General features: G+C 28.3%; 2 protein-coding genes across 2 annotated transcripts; one reads left to right on the top strand and one right to left on the bottom strand.

Annotated features, from left to right (window-relative positions):
• Nucleotides 1–5079: 5079 nt before the first annotated feature.
• Nucleotides 5080–11634, bottom strand: LOC132945364 (uncharacterized). Its single transcript, XM_061015082.1, has 10 exons — nt 11149–11634; nt 10755–11072; nt 9399–10000; nt 8738–8926; nt 7809–8072; nt 7519–7711; nt 7279–7448; nt 7107–7204; nt 6606–6801; nt 5080–5899 (listed from the first exon to the last, which is right to left on the bottom strand). The coding sequence occupies exons 1-10, from the start codon at nt 11273–11275 to the stop codon at nt 5375–5377; spliced, it is 2682 nt and encodes an 893-aa protein (XP_060871065.1). The 5' UTR covers nt 11276–11634; the 3' UTR covers nt 5080–5374.
• A 435-nt stretch (nt 11635–12069) lies between these two features.
• Nucleotides 12070–14569, top strand: LOC132945139 (E3 SUMO-protein ligase ZBED1-like). Its single transcript, XM_061014796.1, has 3 exons — nt 12070–12270; nt 12540–14006; nt 14075–14569. Exons 1-3 carry the CDS (start codon nt 12180–12182, stop codon nt 14437–14439), a joined length of 1923 nt encoding a protein of 640 aa, XP_060870779.1. The 5' UTR covers nt 12070–12179; the 3' UTR covers nt 14440–14569.
• Nucleotides 14570–18378: the final 3809 nt, after the last annotated feature.

Genomic DNA, 18378 nt, shown 5'->3' with positions numbered 1-18378 from the left:
CGTATAGATCGTGTGTGATATGGAATAAAACACCACAAGTGTACAACAACATATATATATATATATATGTTCAACTTCCGGCCGTGGGCGAAGCGCGTGACAATCCCGCCAGATGACCATATACGGTTATCCAGAGTAAAGTAGGAACAGGGACTGAACTATCGAGGAGAGCTGATGGACAAGCGTTCATCAGACGAGCAACCGACGGGCTTAGGAACAGTCATCAGGAACTATAGTCACATCTCGCTAGCTTTAGTCGTATAAATTGGAGTAATTTTTATATATCAATCACAGTTAAATAAATTAAATAAATCAAATATATTATACCATAAACTCAAGATCTTTATTATTACCATCATCCTTCTATTCTTTGACTGGGGCACGTTACAGGTATACCTACTTGTAGAACAGTAGTCTACAGACCTACAATTTGTTGAAGCTTTTAAGGTAGACAATTATATAGTAGGTATATATGAACACACTATAAATTATAAACCCCACTTCACTATATTGGTTCTTGACTTGGGAATATGTATATTGAATAATTGAGATAATAATATACTCACGTAATATAAAAACTAATTATTAATCAGTGAGCGGAAAAATTACATTAATTTGCTTATCAACTGGTCACGAATGAATTTGTTTTTATGGGTAAATTTTCAACTGTTCTTTGTTAATGATATCCGTCATTTCGGTTCATCATTCAAGCTGACAAAATAATTTCTTAATTTTTAAGTGAAGTAGGTAAATATAAAAATGTCCCAATTTCACCTATTAGTTAATAATTATTAATATTCATATTCTCAATGTGCATCGTTTATACATCTAAAAAAACTTGAATTATTTTCGAGAACCATTTAGCAACTTACTAGCATTTGTGGGAAGACCTTGCTTAAAAATGTATAATTTCGTAATTATAATTTATCATCAACAAAAATTACTACGAACATGACGTGATAACAAACATCGTCAAAGTCTAAAGTCCGGATATATATTATGTTATTACACATTGTTATTCAGTTTTTGCAGTCTTACGAGAGTAAAAAAAAATTGCGTATTTATGCAGTTTTATGCATTCCATCAGGGATTATTGGTTATTTGGCTCGCCAACATCGATTTTGATGGGAGGAAATTAAGTTAATTAAGAATATAAAGATTTAATACTTAAAATATGTTTAATTAGTACCTAATATATTATGTGCGTTAAAAAAAATCTCAGCCGCGATCAGGTAGACTCATTACCACCGAGATAATCTATTATCCGGCATATATTCTATATCAGATTCGGAAATGCGTGCAGTGAGCTTTCTATTAGAAAATGGGTAGGATTAAAAACATCTAAATCCATGAGATGTTCGGATAAAGAAAATTAAGCAACATTCTATATATTTTTGTTGATACCGTAGTTATACCTATATATAATATACTTTATTATAGCCCATAGAGGTCACATACACACATGACACATACCAAATACATCTTTGTTTGTATAACTTATAGAAATCAGATATGTAAGATATGTAAATTTGCTTTTTAAACTTTTACATTTTCACGTAGTTCAGTATCAGTTTGGCTTTGGCCTAATAACCGATGCTATGGGGTAATATGTTATTTATTTATTTTATTTATCAAAACAAAAAATGTACATATAATAATACAGTTTACAAAGTAAAACTAATTTTTGATTATTTCGACACCAATAGGCAATAAGCATTGCTTGTGGTGGGGCAAGAGTTACAAAAGAAATTAAAAAAAACTAAAGAAAATCAAATTTTAAACTGATGTATACCTAAACCACAGTAAATATATAAATGAAATGTATAACAAGTACAAAATATAAAAACATAAACTTAAAAATTATCATTAACATAATTAGTAATTACATATTAACATACCTACACTAAAATTACATCAGTTCATTAAATAATAATTTTCTTAACGTACATACTATTATTTTTATTTTTTGACTCTTTACAATATTAACAATACTTTTTTAAATCCTATGGTAACGAGTTGTATAAGATTGGACCTAGGTAATTTACAACATTTCTTACCAAATTCTTTATTATTGTATCATACAGTAGTGTCATAATATGCTATAAAATCTCTTTTATTTACTTGCTTATAAGTTATAGTTAATGTGTTGGAGACCAATAAAATAGAAGATAACTTGTACAGCTCCCTAGCTTTCAAATTGTTATACCAGTTTTTTATATTAGCATTTTCTATACACGATAAAATTTTTAAAATATTTTGATTTGTTTTGAACTGTATACAGACATTTTCAGTTTTCAATTTTTTTCTATGAATGTCAATAAAAATTATTTTTTTAGGTAAAAAAACCTTTAAAATTTAACACAAGGCTCTTAATAATTTATTTAATTATTTGTTACAATGACATTTGAAAATCTATAGTCACAAATTTTTTTATAAGCAAGTTCAAATGTTGACAAAACACACAAAAATCATGAAATTGTGCAATTTATTTGACCTTAGAAATTCATAAAAATGTTTCTTTTAAAATATATGAAAATGTAATACAAGATTTCTTATTAGTTCATTTACCTTTATCAACAATAAAATCTCTACCGGAAAGTCAAATTAAATTTTTATGAGCATTTAAATTTTGATTTTTGACAAAATTTATCAAATTTAAATTTGTAGTTAAAAATGTATAAAATGTTTAACTTTTATTGCTAAGGATTGAAGATTTAAAACAAGGTTCCGCGTAAATAAATTACATATAACTTAATTTATTCACAATAATATCATCAATTATACTTAGTAATATCATAGGCTGTCTGACCGTTTTCACTCAGAATCGTGTTTTTTATACAATGATATTATTAAATCATTGAATTCAAATTTAACACCAACCATTACAGTGACCCACTTGTTACCTACTGTACAGCAAAGTGATACCCACTTTCCCACCTTTTTTATAGTTAATTATCATTGTTGTGCAGTTAAGTGATTTTCATTTCGTGTTTCTGAAACCAACTAGACAATACTGATTCTATGACTCTTTTTTGCTTTTGTTCATTTTTTTTCTAATTATATATTATAATAATCTAATTTATTATGTAGTGTTAAAAGTCATGATAAATGTTTGTGTAAATTTAAATAAAGGGCAGTTATTATGACTTTAAAATATTGTAATTTGAAAAAAAAATGACTGAGTTAAGTTAAGTTTGTTTTCTATCTCAACTTTAAACTTATCTAGTTAAATTTTTATTTGTTAATTTTTAACTTTACTGATTACTGAAGGCAATTTAATTGAATTAATTTAACTTTCCACGGTTAATTATTCTCATTAACTTTTCCAAAAGGCAATGAGAAACACTAATAGAAATACCTAATAAAAAAAAAACACATCAATGTAAAATTAATACAATCATTGCTCCGCTCAGAATCTAAAATGATTGTGTATTTATGCTCGACTTTATTGTTGAATTCCAATTAATTTTAGGGAAACTTGCATTTTATTTCAGCATATTGACCGAGCAAATAATTTTTAACGATAATAATTCAAAAAATACTCGGAAACAGCAAAACATATTTCAAAATATTTTAAAAAGTATATCCTTTACTAAAAATGGTAATACAAACATTCAATGCGATTTGCATGCATTTAAGGTTTTAAGTTTCCCTAACAAAACATAATGGATTTTGTCAAAAATTTGCCTATAAATTCCCGTTTCTATTTTTTTTTTTTTTGTTTTCATGACTTTTTTAATAACTATTGTAAATTTTTAATTTTGACATTTTAAAAATACCAACTATATTTACATTTCTACTCATAAGAAATTGAAGTAAAAATAAAAGCATTATTATAAAATCATTACATTCATCACTCCTTTCAGACCTATTTATAAAAATATTCAATTTAAACACAATTTTTATAATATCACTATATTTTTATTGGTCGAAGTTATGTTTGTTATACAGTCCATGAATCCATCGAATATTGTACTTAACTTCTGTAAAAGTTGTGATTGAATTTTTTGTTTCTGGATCCTTGCTACTCATTACTCCGATCAAATAATAAGAATCAGAGTATGCAATTTTTAATCCAGCACCGCTATCTCCGATATCCACTCCTTGTCCTGAAACTAAAAATATTATATTCATAAGACCTAAATTAATAAGGAAAAAAAAAAAAGAAAAAGACGGTCAGCCGTGGACATGTGTAGACTGTGTCGTCGGAAAACTAGTGACATTACCAATCCGGTTCACCAAACGGCCGGCCGACGGTTCACGGCGCGGGTGTCGTGCGCCGGCGTCGTCCGTCGTCGGTTGGTGGTTTGTTTGAGAAGCGCTGCGCAGCTTTCCGCGTAAAAGGCTATTTGAATTCAAACAGCTATTACGCGGGACCGCGTCAGCCATTAGAGAAAACACGTTTCAAGTTATTGAAGGCAAAACAAACACGTCAGCTGGTAAAAAGAAACAGTTATATGGAAGAGTATAAGGGTGTTTGAATGGGTGTTCACTGTTCAGGAAGACAGGAGATATTGACAGGTTTGAAGACAGATGCAAAGTAATCAGAAAATAGATGAGAAGCTAATTCAAGATCACTAGAAGCAGAGAGTGTACCGTAGTGGACGTCGTTCGAAGGGATGAAGGTGTGATTTTTTAGTTCACAAACATTATTTACCGCGGCCCGTACAATTGACCTTATTCTAGATTCTGAGCGAAGCTATGAATGTATTGAGTTTACAATGATGTGTGTTTTATTTTTAATTTTTATATTAGTGTCTCATCGCCATTTAAGACAGTATAAAAGCTTAGATTAAAAATGTCACATAAGTTTTCGAAAGCACTTGGAAAAACTAAAATAACAAAGTAATACAATTATACATTATCAATACTCAATTGTCACATGCCCATTGCCGGGAAAAAAAACATAACAATTTTCACTTGTTGTTTATAATCACATATTCTATACATGATAAAATGTTCAAAATATTTTGATTTGTTTTGAACTGTTTAGGGATATTTTCTATTTCCAATTTTTTTAGTTTTTTTTTTTTATGAATGTCAATAAAATTTTATTTGTTGGGTAAAAAAGCTTGAAAATTTAATACAAGGCTTCTTCTATATTGTTACAATGACTTAAAAATTATTAAGTAAACAATATTATGAAGAAAAATATATAATAGCTGTAATTAAAAACTAATTAAAAAAAAAAAAATAAACAATAATACACATATTATTAGAAGAAAAACACACTATTAAATATTCATACATTTGTAGAAGAAAACAAGACAAAAATTAAAAATAAACTTATAAAAAATTAAGATATTCTGAAAACGATAATATTAACACAGTATTAAAATATATGTTTAGGTTTAAAATAATATGCAGAATATAGTTAATGACAATCTAAAAGATCGGCTCCTTCAATGAAGCAATTTTGTGATTGACCAATTATGTCATCCAACATTGAATCCAAACCAGACCTCGTAGATATAACCCATTGTGTTTTAGCATCACAGTCATTAAAATCATAAGTAGAAGTAAAATTCAAAAAATCAGCTATCTTTAAATAGACATCAGTTTTCTGACGAAGACAAATATCATTTGGATAAATATTACTATTATTGAAAGACTTGAGACTTGGCAATAATTCACAGTCACTCAATGTTGTAATAGAGTTTAAAATCCTATAGGCTGAGTCAATTTGTCTGGATTTTTTTTGCATGGAACCAGAACAATTTTCAATGCTTCCATCAATAATATTGTGCAGAATATTTACCGGTTCACTTTTTAGTTTAAAATTTAAGTCTTGCATATTATCATCAGTAGAGCTTATAGAAGCAAGCAATTCTTTTGTTAGACAAATGGCTTTTTTTTGTACAACCAAATCATGTTCTTCTTTTAATGCAACATAAAGAACCTAAATCATAATTGTTATTTCAATAATTTATATTTTTTTAAAGGAGCACAAAACACAAAAATTAAGTATGTTAATTTGAAAGAATGTTCAATTCTAAGAATAATGGTATAGGTTTATCGTTTCTACTTACATTATTCAGTGAGTAATGAAAAATTGAAAAAAGATGAGTGATATAGGCCAGGCTCGAGGTAATTGCCTACCTTATACGTGTAAATTATAATAGTTATTATAATAGTTAATTATAATTATTAATAGTATGTTTAATATATTATATTTTTATATAATTTATTATGTTATTATTTTTTTTTATATATTTTTCATATTAAAAACAAACCAAACATTATATTGAAATGTTGATACTTCTATCGTCTTTAGCACGGAAAATCACATATTTCTACATAAAATCAAACATTAAAAATAAAATGTTTAGATTGGAACAGATGAAACATAGGCGATTATGGCGAACACAGGGCAGGGCTGTCACATGGTTATTCTACATATCTCAATATCTCCTGAAGACCTTAAATAATATTTATTTTTTTTTTGATTGGCTTTTGACAAAAGTGTTTTTAGAATTTCTGACTTAGCATTTAATGATAATTTGAAGAAAATGTTTTTTGTGTTGTGCGCTCTTTAAATTATAAATATTAACTATCAATATCATATTTATTCAATTAAAAAAAAAGTGTTTTATAAACCAACTCACATGTAAGCAGCCTGTTGCACTTAATTTGACAAGATTGTCATTTACTCTTTCAGTGTTATTTAGTTTACAAGATTTTCCAATAAATTTATGAATAACAGAACTCCAAAATTCATAAGTAAATGTTTTTACTTCCCAAAGCGGATCCTTGATGCTAATGTGTACCATTACGATGCATATTTCATTAAATAGATTATCACTGGAAATTATTAATATACAAATAATATTATTATCATATGAATAAATATTAATTAAAATATTAAATTGTATATTATTATAATAATTATTATTATCACTATTTTCACTATAATATACTTAATAAAAAAAATAAATATTTTAATTTTATTCTAAATCAAATAAATTAATAATTTATTAATTTATGATAAACACTTTCAACACAATACCAATATGGTGTTTAAGATGGCTTCCATTTTATACATCAATATAGTATAATAAACTGTAATCACTAAATTATTTCTATTATATGGATATAAGATAACATACCTGAGCTCATTATAAATCGACAATGCAGTGATGAGTTTTATAATTTGTCGTCTAATAATACCTTCAGATTCATATTGCATTAAGTTTAAACAATGTGTCTAAATTACATAAATAAACAATCATTACTTAATCAAAAATAAATAATAAATTGTAATTGGTAATGTACACTTACAATTAAATCTGATTCTTTTAAAGATGTTTCCCAAATATCTAACACAGATACCATTTCTTCTAAACATTCAAGAGCTTTAGATCTCACAAATGGATCATTGTCATGTTTAAGAGTATTTAAAACAGCTATTGGCAAATGTTTTTCCAAGATGAGTTTGATAAAAAAATTCCCTGGTTAAAATCAAAATAAAATATTTATATAATATAAAAAAACAATGGTTATATTGTTAGTTTAACTTACCACAACTGTATTTAGAAGCATTTACTATGCTTCTAATACACTGTAAACAACTATCTCGAATTTCAGGTCTGGTATCCAATAGTAAATTATTAAGCGTAGTACACAGTGTACTAAAATCTTCCAAATTATCAATATATTGTACACTTTCTTTGTTCATTTTATTTAATGCAGTACTAATTAATTTCAAACCATTCTGTAAACGCATGTAAGTACATTATAGTATAATAAAATATAATGTTATACACATATTATATTATACATACATTGATATTTTTAATTAATTACTTTACCTGTAAAAGAGTAGAATTGTGGGAAGATTTATGAAAAAACTGACTATGTCTCTGTACAAGTGGCACTAACAATGGATCGTGTGCAATCTCAGTAAATAATTTACATTCCAATACTTTCGCCCAACATATAAATATGTATGATAATATTTCTAAAAATTTGTTATAAATTGAATCTCGATCTTGACACTGTTCTAACCAATTGTCAGAGTTCAAAAAATGTTCAGTTAATGTTGAAAAAAAATTGACTAAGTAATCCAATGACACCTATAAAAAACATAATATTATACAAAATTGTTTCAGAAATAAAATACCCATATAAAAATAACTATTTTTTTAAAAAGATTTTGAAACAAATATCATGTGCAATAATAGCACATAATAGCTATTTACTAGCTAATCCAAAACATTCTTATATTATTAAAATATAGTTTCACGATATTTCTATTTCTTTACTATTTTGATTTTAATTTTCTGCAAAGAAAAAACTGAGTGTCACTGAGAATACCTTTTCTGGGGGAAGCCCAGGGTATTAAGAGGACGTAACATGGGCATTTGCTGCCTCTGTCTTACAAGTGCGTAACATAGCATATTTACGCTCAGCCGATCACGTTTAGATTTGTTATTTTAAATATTAGATTGAATCAACCTATTATGAAACTTTATGGTAAGAACATTATCTGTATTTATATGTGAAGCTTTTTACGATAATTTCATTTTTAAGTGAGTTATGAGCATTTTTAATTTACGCTATATTATATGCATAAAGCTATCGTAAAAAACTCAAATACAAACACAGATAATGTTCTTACTATCAAGTTTCATTATAGGTCAATTCACTTTAATTTTTAAATTAACAAAGCTAAACGTGATCTATTGGAACATATTTATATTTATTATCATATTATATATATAATAATAACTAAAATTACTTGTTTCAGTATAGGAACAATGTCTACAATGTTGAGTATAGAAGAAATGGCCACTTCATTCATCATAGAATCATAATTATTGCAATAATTTAAAATGTATTTTGATTCAATAATACAACTTCTATCATATTTAGATTTTTCAGATTTAGAACATTGAAGCCAGTCTGAACATTTATTTAAAGGTATCAACTATTAACAAAAATAATAAAATATATGATATATTAACTTAGATCATATACTATGGATATAGCCACAACGTATTATTTTGTAGCCGATATTAGTGACGAGTATCCGAATTACATGATCAGTGTACACATGCACGATGCAACTCTCCGCATAATTATCCATAGGTTACTATCACAGAATTATTCTAAATCTTAGTTTATGGTTAATTATATAATAATAGTAATTACTATATTATTATAGTAGGTATTATACTATTTTTCAATATAATATAGTGATTTGATAAGAAATTATCTGTGGATAAAAATGCAAGAAGTTACGTTGAGCAAGCACATATCAAACACCTACTTCGGGTACTTGTCGCTGATATCGGCAGCATTTTTTTGTATCGATTTAATACACTGTGGCTCTATTCATAGGATATAATCTAAGTATATTAATAGATGAACAATATTCTTAAAAATAATATGTTTATTACCTGACCAATAATTAATTCCTTTTCGAATACTGTGTTAGCTTCTAATTGTGCATTACTGGTGTTCGCATATCTAATTGCTTGTGTATATAAGTTGTTAATTTGTTTATATGATTGAATGTTTTTTGGCATATTCATATGAGAAAAAATTGATTTTAAAACATATTCCATGTCAGAATTATGCCAAACAGTAAAACAATCAAATATCAAATGTAACGTCATATAGTTTTTTAATAAGATAGGATTTACATTTAATAGTTTTTGAATATTCATTAATACATCTGATAAAGAATATTTGTTAATTATTTTATGGACAACAACAGATTCATACTTAGTTCCAATGAATTTTTCCAAAGATAAAATTAATGTTTTTACATAAACATTATAGGCAAAAAATTCTTTTATGTCTTGATAATTGGCAATTAGATTATCAATTGAATTCAAATTATAAAATAGCTCTTTAAGGAGAGGTTCACAATTATGCACCATTTCATTGTCAAATGACTTATAAATTAAGTCGGCAATATATTGACTAGCTTGAATTTCAACATATTTTGCTGGTACAGTTAATCCATGAATAGAAAAAAGTATAATTTTCCATAAACCTAAAAAAGTAAAAAAATAGTTTAATATATTTATAAATAAACATACAAAGCTATACAATAGGTACATATTATGTCCAATTTTCTAGTTTTACCTAACTGATTTAATTAAGTATTGGGTATATTATGCACACATTAGAATATAATGTATATCATTAACTAAGTAATAAAATAACAGTGAAACCTATACATAACCGACAGTCATTTGACCATCAAAAGTGTCTGTTATAGATAAGTATTTTTTTTTTTTTTAGTCAAATTCATATACATATTTTTTAATGAATTTATTGTTATTTATAAGAAAAAATGTGATAATAAATATTAATACACATCACATACCTATATATACCTGGTGGTACATGCATATATACATACATACATTGTTAATTAAACATACATACAAAGTTATAAATATAATAATATATTACAGACAATGCTATAGTTATCTAAATCGTCAGTCACTAAATCGGGTTGAAGTCTGTGCCTTCACATGTAATCATGTGCTGCATTGTCGCTGTTGTGTAGTATTTACATACATATATAATTATATTTGAATTTTAACTAAGATTGTTGTCCGTTATTAAGGAATTGGGGAGTAATAATACTCTCTGTCTGAAATAGAAAGGGTCTGTTATAGAGGGGTCAAAATATACATTCAATACCTATCTCTTTGACAGGACTTAATAGTTTTATCAATTGAGAAATATGTTTGTTATAAACATGAGTCCGTTGCTTAGATTGAGTATTTAAGATTTACCTTCTTGGAAAACATACTCAAGACCCCGTTTATGAGTACTCAATGTCTGCAACAACGACATGTAGGCGTTAAAAATTGAAGACTCTTTGAGATCAGACCCAACATCTAGCTGATTAATCATTGATTGGAGAGTGCACGTCTCAATGAGTGCGGCCAGACCATCGTCACGTTTTACCAATATGGCCAAGTACTTGAGGGCAAAAGCGTACAGATGTATACAAGCATTTCTAGACACTGGAGTTTGATTTCGATACATGTCCAAAACGCTGGCAAACCATTTGCAGTGAACGTTGATCGGTACCGTACTCAAAAGAGCATCTGAAAAATTATTAATGACTCATATACTAACTCGTTCACACCACCAGAATGCAAATACGAGTTGTAAGCTGCTTACCCGCGTTTTGCAGACTTGTCAAAAGTTTTTCAAGCAGAGTTTTGTCTTGGATCGTGAAACCATCGACCAGCATGCAATCAAACGCCGTCAGCAGTCTTTCGACAGTCGGCGGGCGGTTCGACGACATGATCGAAGACAGAACCGTTCAACAGTACACGAGACGATAACAACAATCCAAATAAATAATATCGAACTGGAAACGTAAGTAGTAATATTATATTGATTGATATTATTGTAACAATCAAAATATGGTCGAGGGCACGAAAACCAGGAAGAAATTTAAAATAATATACAACACGATCAAAAAAACCGCCGTCGACAGCGATAAAAGATAAACTGATAACAGAAGAGCCAGTCCCATTGAACTATATGATAATAATATAGTTATCATAGAGTTAAATGGCCAGCCCATTGATTAAGAATATCCACTGCACGGATATTATAATAATATAATGGACTGGGAACGAGCAGATTATCAGTGGTCTCGAAAGTATGTACAAGAGGCAAACGCGGGGGGTCGCAACCATAATTGAGAGTTTACAGCGCCGTCTGTATAAAACACGGACTGAGATACAAAATGTGACGCTAAATAAAACCACTGGTAGCACTGAAAACATTCAATTACACAGATTTCTATACTACACATATAGAAATCTGTGTTCAATTTAGGGATGGGCAAAAAACATCGATGTTTTTGGTCGATATATCGATGTTTTACCATCGATGTTTAGTCTTCGATACATCGAAAAAAACATCGAGTTTATGGTCCGATGTTTTTTTTTTTCTTTTGTGAATCACTGATTAACTGATAACAGATTTTAGATAGAGGAATCACACAGCAGGCTATCACACTGCTTATTATCATATATTGTAATATTAATTTTGTCGTTTGTCAATCGTCGTTGTTGATAGATACTTGATAGTTGATCGTGCGGTTTGTTAATTTTTATTTATTGTGATTTGTGATGAATAAACTGTGATTTAAACTTGATAATTTTTTTGTTAATTCCTTGGTCACTGTCAGCGAAACGATGAGTCCCAGTATAGTATGGAAACATTTTACGAAAAATAATAATGGTACAGCGACTTGCCAATTATGTCAGAAAACGTTAAAAACGAGTGGTAAGTTATTTTCTTGTTTACTTATATTTTATAATGTAAAGAATCAAGGAAAAATTTATAGTAGAAAAATTTTTGTTTTTTTACAATTTTTTGATTCCCATACAATTAATTTAAAATATTTTATCACAATATATTTATTATACATTTTTTAACAGCTTTATATTACTAAGTACCAACTCATATTAAATAATTATATCATATAACAAACTATGTATTGTATTTGTTATAAATAACTTGTTTGTAATGTGTAACTGTCATTTTATTTTCAGGCAACACAAGTAATTTAAATGGACATCTCACTAGTAAACACAGTAGTGTTATGGTTTCAAAAGCCAAGTCAACGGCTACACCGAGGCAAGAGTTGGAAACTTCAGATGATGATCAGTCTGTAACATTGTCTATATTATCGACAGCTTCAACTTCAAAAATGTCATTTACAGCTTCTACAGCTCATAGTTCTAATATACCATCTACTAATGAAGTTCCATCTCCCAATATGGAACCAGCACTCAGACGTCAAAAAACTATAAGTGAGTCATTTTCACACATCGTGTCTTATCAACATGGAGGTTTTAAAAGTGAAAAGTTAATAAATGCAATATTATATATGATAGCAAAAGATAATCAGCCATTATCGATTGTAGAAAACAAAGGATTTATTAATTTGATGAACATTACTTCACCAAATTTTAAAATTCCTTCTAGAAGGGATATTTCCAGACGTCTAGAAGGAAAATATAAATCATTTCAAGATTTGTTTAAAAATGAACTAAATGAAGTGAAATACATATCACTTACAATGGATATATGGACTGATATCCATACTCAAAGCTACCTCGGAGTTACTGTTCATTTTGAAAAAAACAACAAGTTGGCATCTGGATTATTAGGTGTGATAGATCTCCAAGAAAGGCATACATCTCAGTACATTGCTGATACATTAAATGAGGTATGTATCCAATGGAACATTTCTTTGGAAACCATAACTGCAATTGTTACTGATGGAGCTGCGAACATAACAAAAGCTGTTGATTTATTGTTTGGAAATCCCAATAAGCCACGTCACATACCATGCTTCGCCCATACATTAAACTTGGTAGCTCAAAATGCTATCTCCAGAGTGGCTGATTTAAGTTTACTTATTAAAAACGTAAAATCTATTGTAACATGGTTTAAACATTCGGTAGTAGCTAGTGATGAACTAAGAAAAGTTTCAAATAGTAAACTCATTCAAGAAGTTGCAACGAGGTGGAATAGTACATTTTATATGCTTGAACGATTTATTGCTCTACGTCCATTCATTAACGATATTGTAAATCGTAATATCTCCGCTCCTCCAATGGTTTGTGCTAAAGATATAGAAGAAATTATTGAAATAATTACTGTTTTAAGGCCATTGGAAGCAGCAACAAAAGAATTATGTGGTGAACAATATGTTTCTAGTAGTATGGTCATACCAATTGTGCACTTATTAGAAACAAAAATTGATGAGGCAACAACAACTCAAATTCTTAGCAATCAACTAAAAAATGCATTAAAATTAGAGTGTTCAAAGCGACTAGGACAAATTGAAAACGTTACATTTTTAGCAATTGCTACAATATTAGATCCTAGATTCAAAAGGTTGTATTTTAAAAATTCAGTCTCATTATCTAAAATGTTAACCAAAATAGCTGAAGAAATTAAGTCGTGTGAAGGAACATCTGAAAGTTCATCTGATTCTTCTGATTCATCTCGTGAGTAGTAAAAAATATTATTTGTCGTGTAGGTAATTTATTTATAAAAATATATTATTAATTTTCAGAAAATAAAGAATTTAATTTATGGAATAATCACGAAAAAATTGTACAACAAAGTAGCCGTAGTCGTGGGCGAGCCACAAGAGAAGAAATTGGTTATCCATCTGAACTAAATTTATATTTGAAAAGTGCTGTAGGTCGGTTGACGGACAGTCCGTTATTACTGTGGAAAGATATGTCCACAGTTTATCCAAATCTTGTCAAAGTAGCTTTAAAATATTTAAGCACAGTAGCTACTTCGGTACACAGTGAAAGACTATTCTCTAAAGCAGGCTTGACTATGAACCAACAACGAAACCGTTTGACTAGCAAAAAATTAAATATGCTATTGTTTTTACAATCTGTTGATGAGAGTTTTTGGGAATTGTAATAATTAATTAAATTTGTATCTATTATTATTAGTTTTAATTGTATTTTAAGATTTAAAACGTATGTAGGTTAGGTTATATTTGACAAGTATTTTTTATGTATTTAAAAAAAAATAAAGTTGAACAATGGTATTTTAACTCTTGAATTCATTATTTAATTAGGAAACTAATACACACTGCACTGTACAGAATACAGATAAAAATATGTGCTGCACACAGCTCGAGATTGGCAGCATTTTTATTATTATTAATGTAATATTTTACATTTTGGCAATTTTAAATTATGTACTTTAGTAGGTAGTGTTGTATGTTACTGCCAGTATACATTAAACAATAGTTGAACCTATTGTCTATCTAGTTTGACCAAGGTAGTAATCACACATAATTTAATTAACTTTTTTAAATGAGTTAATCATTTTCTTATGACTAAAATTTTAGTATTGAATATATTGTTTATTAACTGTTTATCAACTTAACTTAAATATTTTTTCTCATCAACTTACTAACTGTCTAATTACCAAATAATTAAGTATTTCAACATTATTATTAGGTACCTATATGGAAAGTATTTGCATTTCTTCTTAAATAATTTTTGTGAATGGATGTTTTTTGAGGACATTATATTATATTATACTATGGTCTATGTTAAGTAAGAACATCTAAAATTTGTTGATTTATTCGATAAAATTGAGTAAAAAAAATTAAGGCGTATCCCCTTCTTCCCTGTTCATTGAACGTGGATATGAATTCCGTTGTGATTGATGTAGCCTCACAAAGTACAGACTACAACACTATCCAGTGTATAGACATGACCCGAAATCTAGAGGGACAGGGAATACTACACACTGATGGTTATAAGTATGGAAAGCATTAATATAGTTATCGTTTGAACCCTGCGGTCACAAGTGAGAGCGAGAGTAGGTCAAAACACGTCATCTAGTGGTAGCCATCCTAGGTGAGCATCAGATATTAGCCCTACTAAAGGCTGAAGGGGAAAAAATTTTTCGATGTTTTTAAACGTCGATGTTTTTACACCGATACATCGAACACATCGATATTTCAAAAAACGATGTATCGATACATCGAACATTGATGTTCAAACATTTTTGCCCATCCCTAGACTTCAATTATCAGTGTTGATGATAACAGAGGAACCTTTTGCGGGCCGTCCCCCGTCACCCGCCCACCAACTCGTTGCAATCCATTATATCAGCTGAGTCCGTGATCCACAAAGAACATGACACAGGAATTTATTGATATTTTACATAAAATCGTTCGAGAAAGAAACTTGGCAGTGAGCATAACAATTAAATGACAAACTGTAAATCATTATAACAATTTAATTATTATTATTGTATTATATTATTTATATAACACATTAACACGTAATACTTACAATAATATTTCTACAATAAAATATGTTTGTAAGACGAAGATGACTCAACCAGGTACTTTGGGGGGTCAAAAGTAAAAATTTCCCAGTAGTTTTCACAAGCGATGTGAAAAACAAAATAAAAATTAAGGAAAAACGGGAATTTTTACGCAAAATCTGTTTTCGAGAAAATCGATTTTGGTTTTTGGTGTAACTCTAAAACAAATGACCGTAAGGACATGAAATTTTGACTGAATGTTTATATTATAATTTTCTATACACCATAAAATTTACAAAATATTTTGACTCTTTTTGAGCTGTTTACGGCCATTGTCAGTTTTCAATTTTTTTAGTTTTTTTTTCTATAAATATCAATAACATTTTATCTGTTGAGTAAAAAAGCTTGAAAATTTAATAGAAGGCTCCTAGGTTATTGTTTCAAAGGCAGATGAAAAAAATTAAAAATCCTTAGTCACAGTTTTTATTTATAAGCATTTAAAGTTCAAATTTTGATAAAATACGGAAAAATCACGAAAAATAGCAAATTATTTTGAGTTGAGAATTCATAAAAATTTTTCATTTTAAATCTAAGATTTGAAAATGTAATATAAGATTACTCATAAGTTTGTCCACCTTTATTAAAAAAAAAAAAATGTCTAGAAGAAACTTAAATTAAATTATAAGCATTTAAAGTTCAAATTTTGACAACATTTATCAAATTTATAATTTATTAATTATTTTGTAGTTAAAAATGTATGAAATGTTTAACTTTTATGGCTAATGATTGAAAATTTAATACAAGGCTCCACGTAAATAGGTTAAAAATAAATTACTTTATTCACAATAATATCATCAAATATACTTGGTAAAATCATAGGCTGACTGACCGTTTTTGCTCAGAATCGTTTTTCTTATACAATGATATTATATCATTGAATTCAAATTTAACACCATCCATTACGGTGACCCACTTGTAACCTACTGTACAGCAGAGCGACATCCACTTATCCACCTTTTTTTATAGACGAGTTTTACATTGACAGTATTGAAGCTCAGCGGCGCGCTCTTATCACGCATCCGCCATGTTTTCGGGAGTCAAACAATGATTTGAATGTATGATAAAGGTTGATTGATTGTATGTACAATTTAAATTAATGTTCATGAAGTATTAAAAGATTTAAATTTCAACACGCATTCAATTTCAAACCATAACAATATAAATAATAAATCATACATATATAGATCGATAAATGCATATTATATATAAAAAAAGGTGGGTAAGTGGATGTCGTTCTACTGTACAGTAGGTTACAAGTGGGTCACTGTAATGGATGGTGTTAAATTTGAATTCAATGATATAATACTATTGTATAAGAAAAACGATTCTGAGCGAAAACGGTCAGTCAGCCTATGATATTACTAAGTATATTTGATGATATTATTGTGAATAAAGTAATTTATATATAACCTATTTACGTGGAGCCTCGTTTTAAATTTTCAATCCTTAGCTATAAAAGTTGAACATTTGATAAATTTTGTCAAAATTCGAACTTTAAATCGGAGTTTGTCGTTTGCGCATCATTAGTACCCCAGGTAAGAAATTTGGTAGGTCGTTTGCGCATCGCAAATTTTAACAATAGAAAGGTACCTACTACCTATTACCTATCTACCTATTAGTGATAATATAATATATTTAGATAATATTTATATGTAAATACTTTTGCAATTTATAACAAATCAACAAATCTATTCAGTAGATGATCAAATAATATTATATATTTTTTTTTTTTTTTGGTAAATGTGAATATTAATTTTGTAATTTTTTTTTAAATATGAATTATGAATATTGACGATTATTTTTGTAAGTGTAAATAAAACCTGGTATACGTAATTTGGAATGCGCAATCGGCCTATAAAAAGGTTATTTGTAAAAATAGCTAGGGAAAACTCCCTATGCCTTTTTAACAATAGCTATACGCAAACGGCCTATATAAAGGTTTTTTGTAACAATAGCGATTGGAAAATACCCTATGCCTTTTTTAACAATAGTGATGCGCAAACGGCCTACAAAAAAGGTCATTCATAACAATAGCGATGCGCAAACGTCCTACGCCCCTTTAAATGCTTATAAAAAAAAATTGGGCCTATGTATTTTTAATATTTTTCAACTGCTATTGTAACATTATATCAGGAGCCTTGCATTACATTTTCACCTTTTTTTACACCACAAATAAAATTTTATTGATTTTTATAGAAAAAAAAAACTAAAAAAATTGAAAACTGACAATCTCCGTAAACAGCTCAAAAAGAGTCAAATTATTTTCAAAATTTTATCATGTATAGAAAATGCTAATATAAACATTCAGTTAAAAATTTGTTCAAATTTTCAAGTATCTACAGTCATTCGTTTTTTAACTACAACAAAATAAGAAAATCGTTATATGAGAAATCGAGTGAATATGAAATGTTGTAAAAATATGAATTACAAATGCTCATAAAAATGTAATTTGACTTTCTTGTAGACACTTTTTTTTTATAAAGGTAGACAAACTTATGAGGAATCTTGTAA

The sequence above is a fragment of the Metopolophium dirhodum genome, chromosome 5 (genome assembly GCF_019925205.1).
Source record: "Metopolophium dirhodum isolate CAU chromosome 5, ASM1992520v1, whole genome shotgun sequence".
NCBI lineage: Eukaryota > Metazoa > Arthropoda > Insecta > Hemiptera > Aphididae > Metopolophium > Metopolophium dirhodum.
Note: the sequence above shows the minus strand (reverse complement) of the source record. Positions and strands in the feature narration are given on the sequence as shown.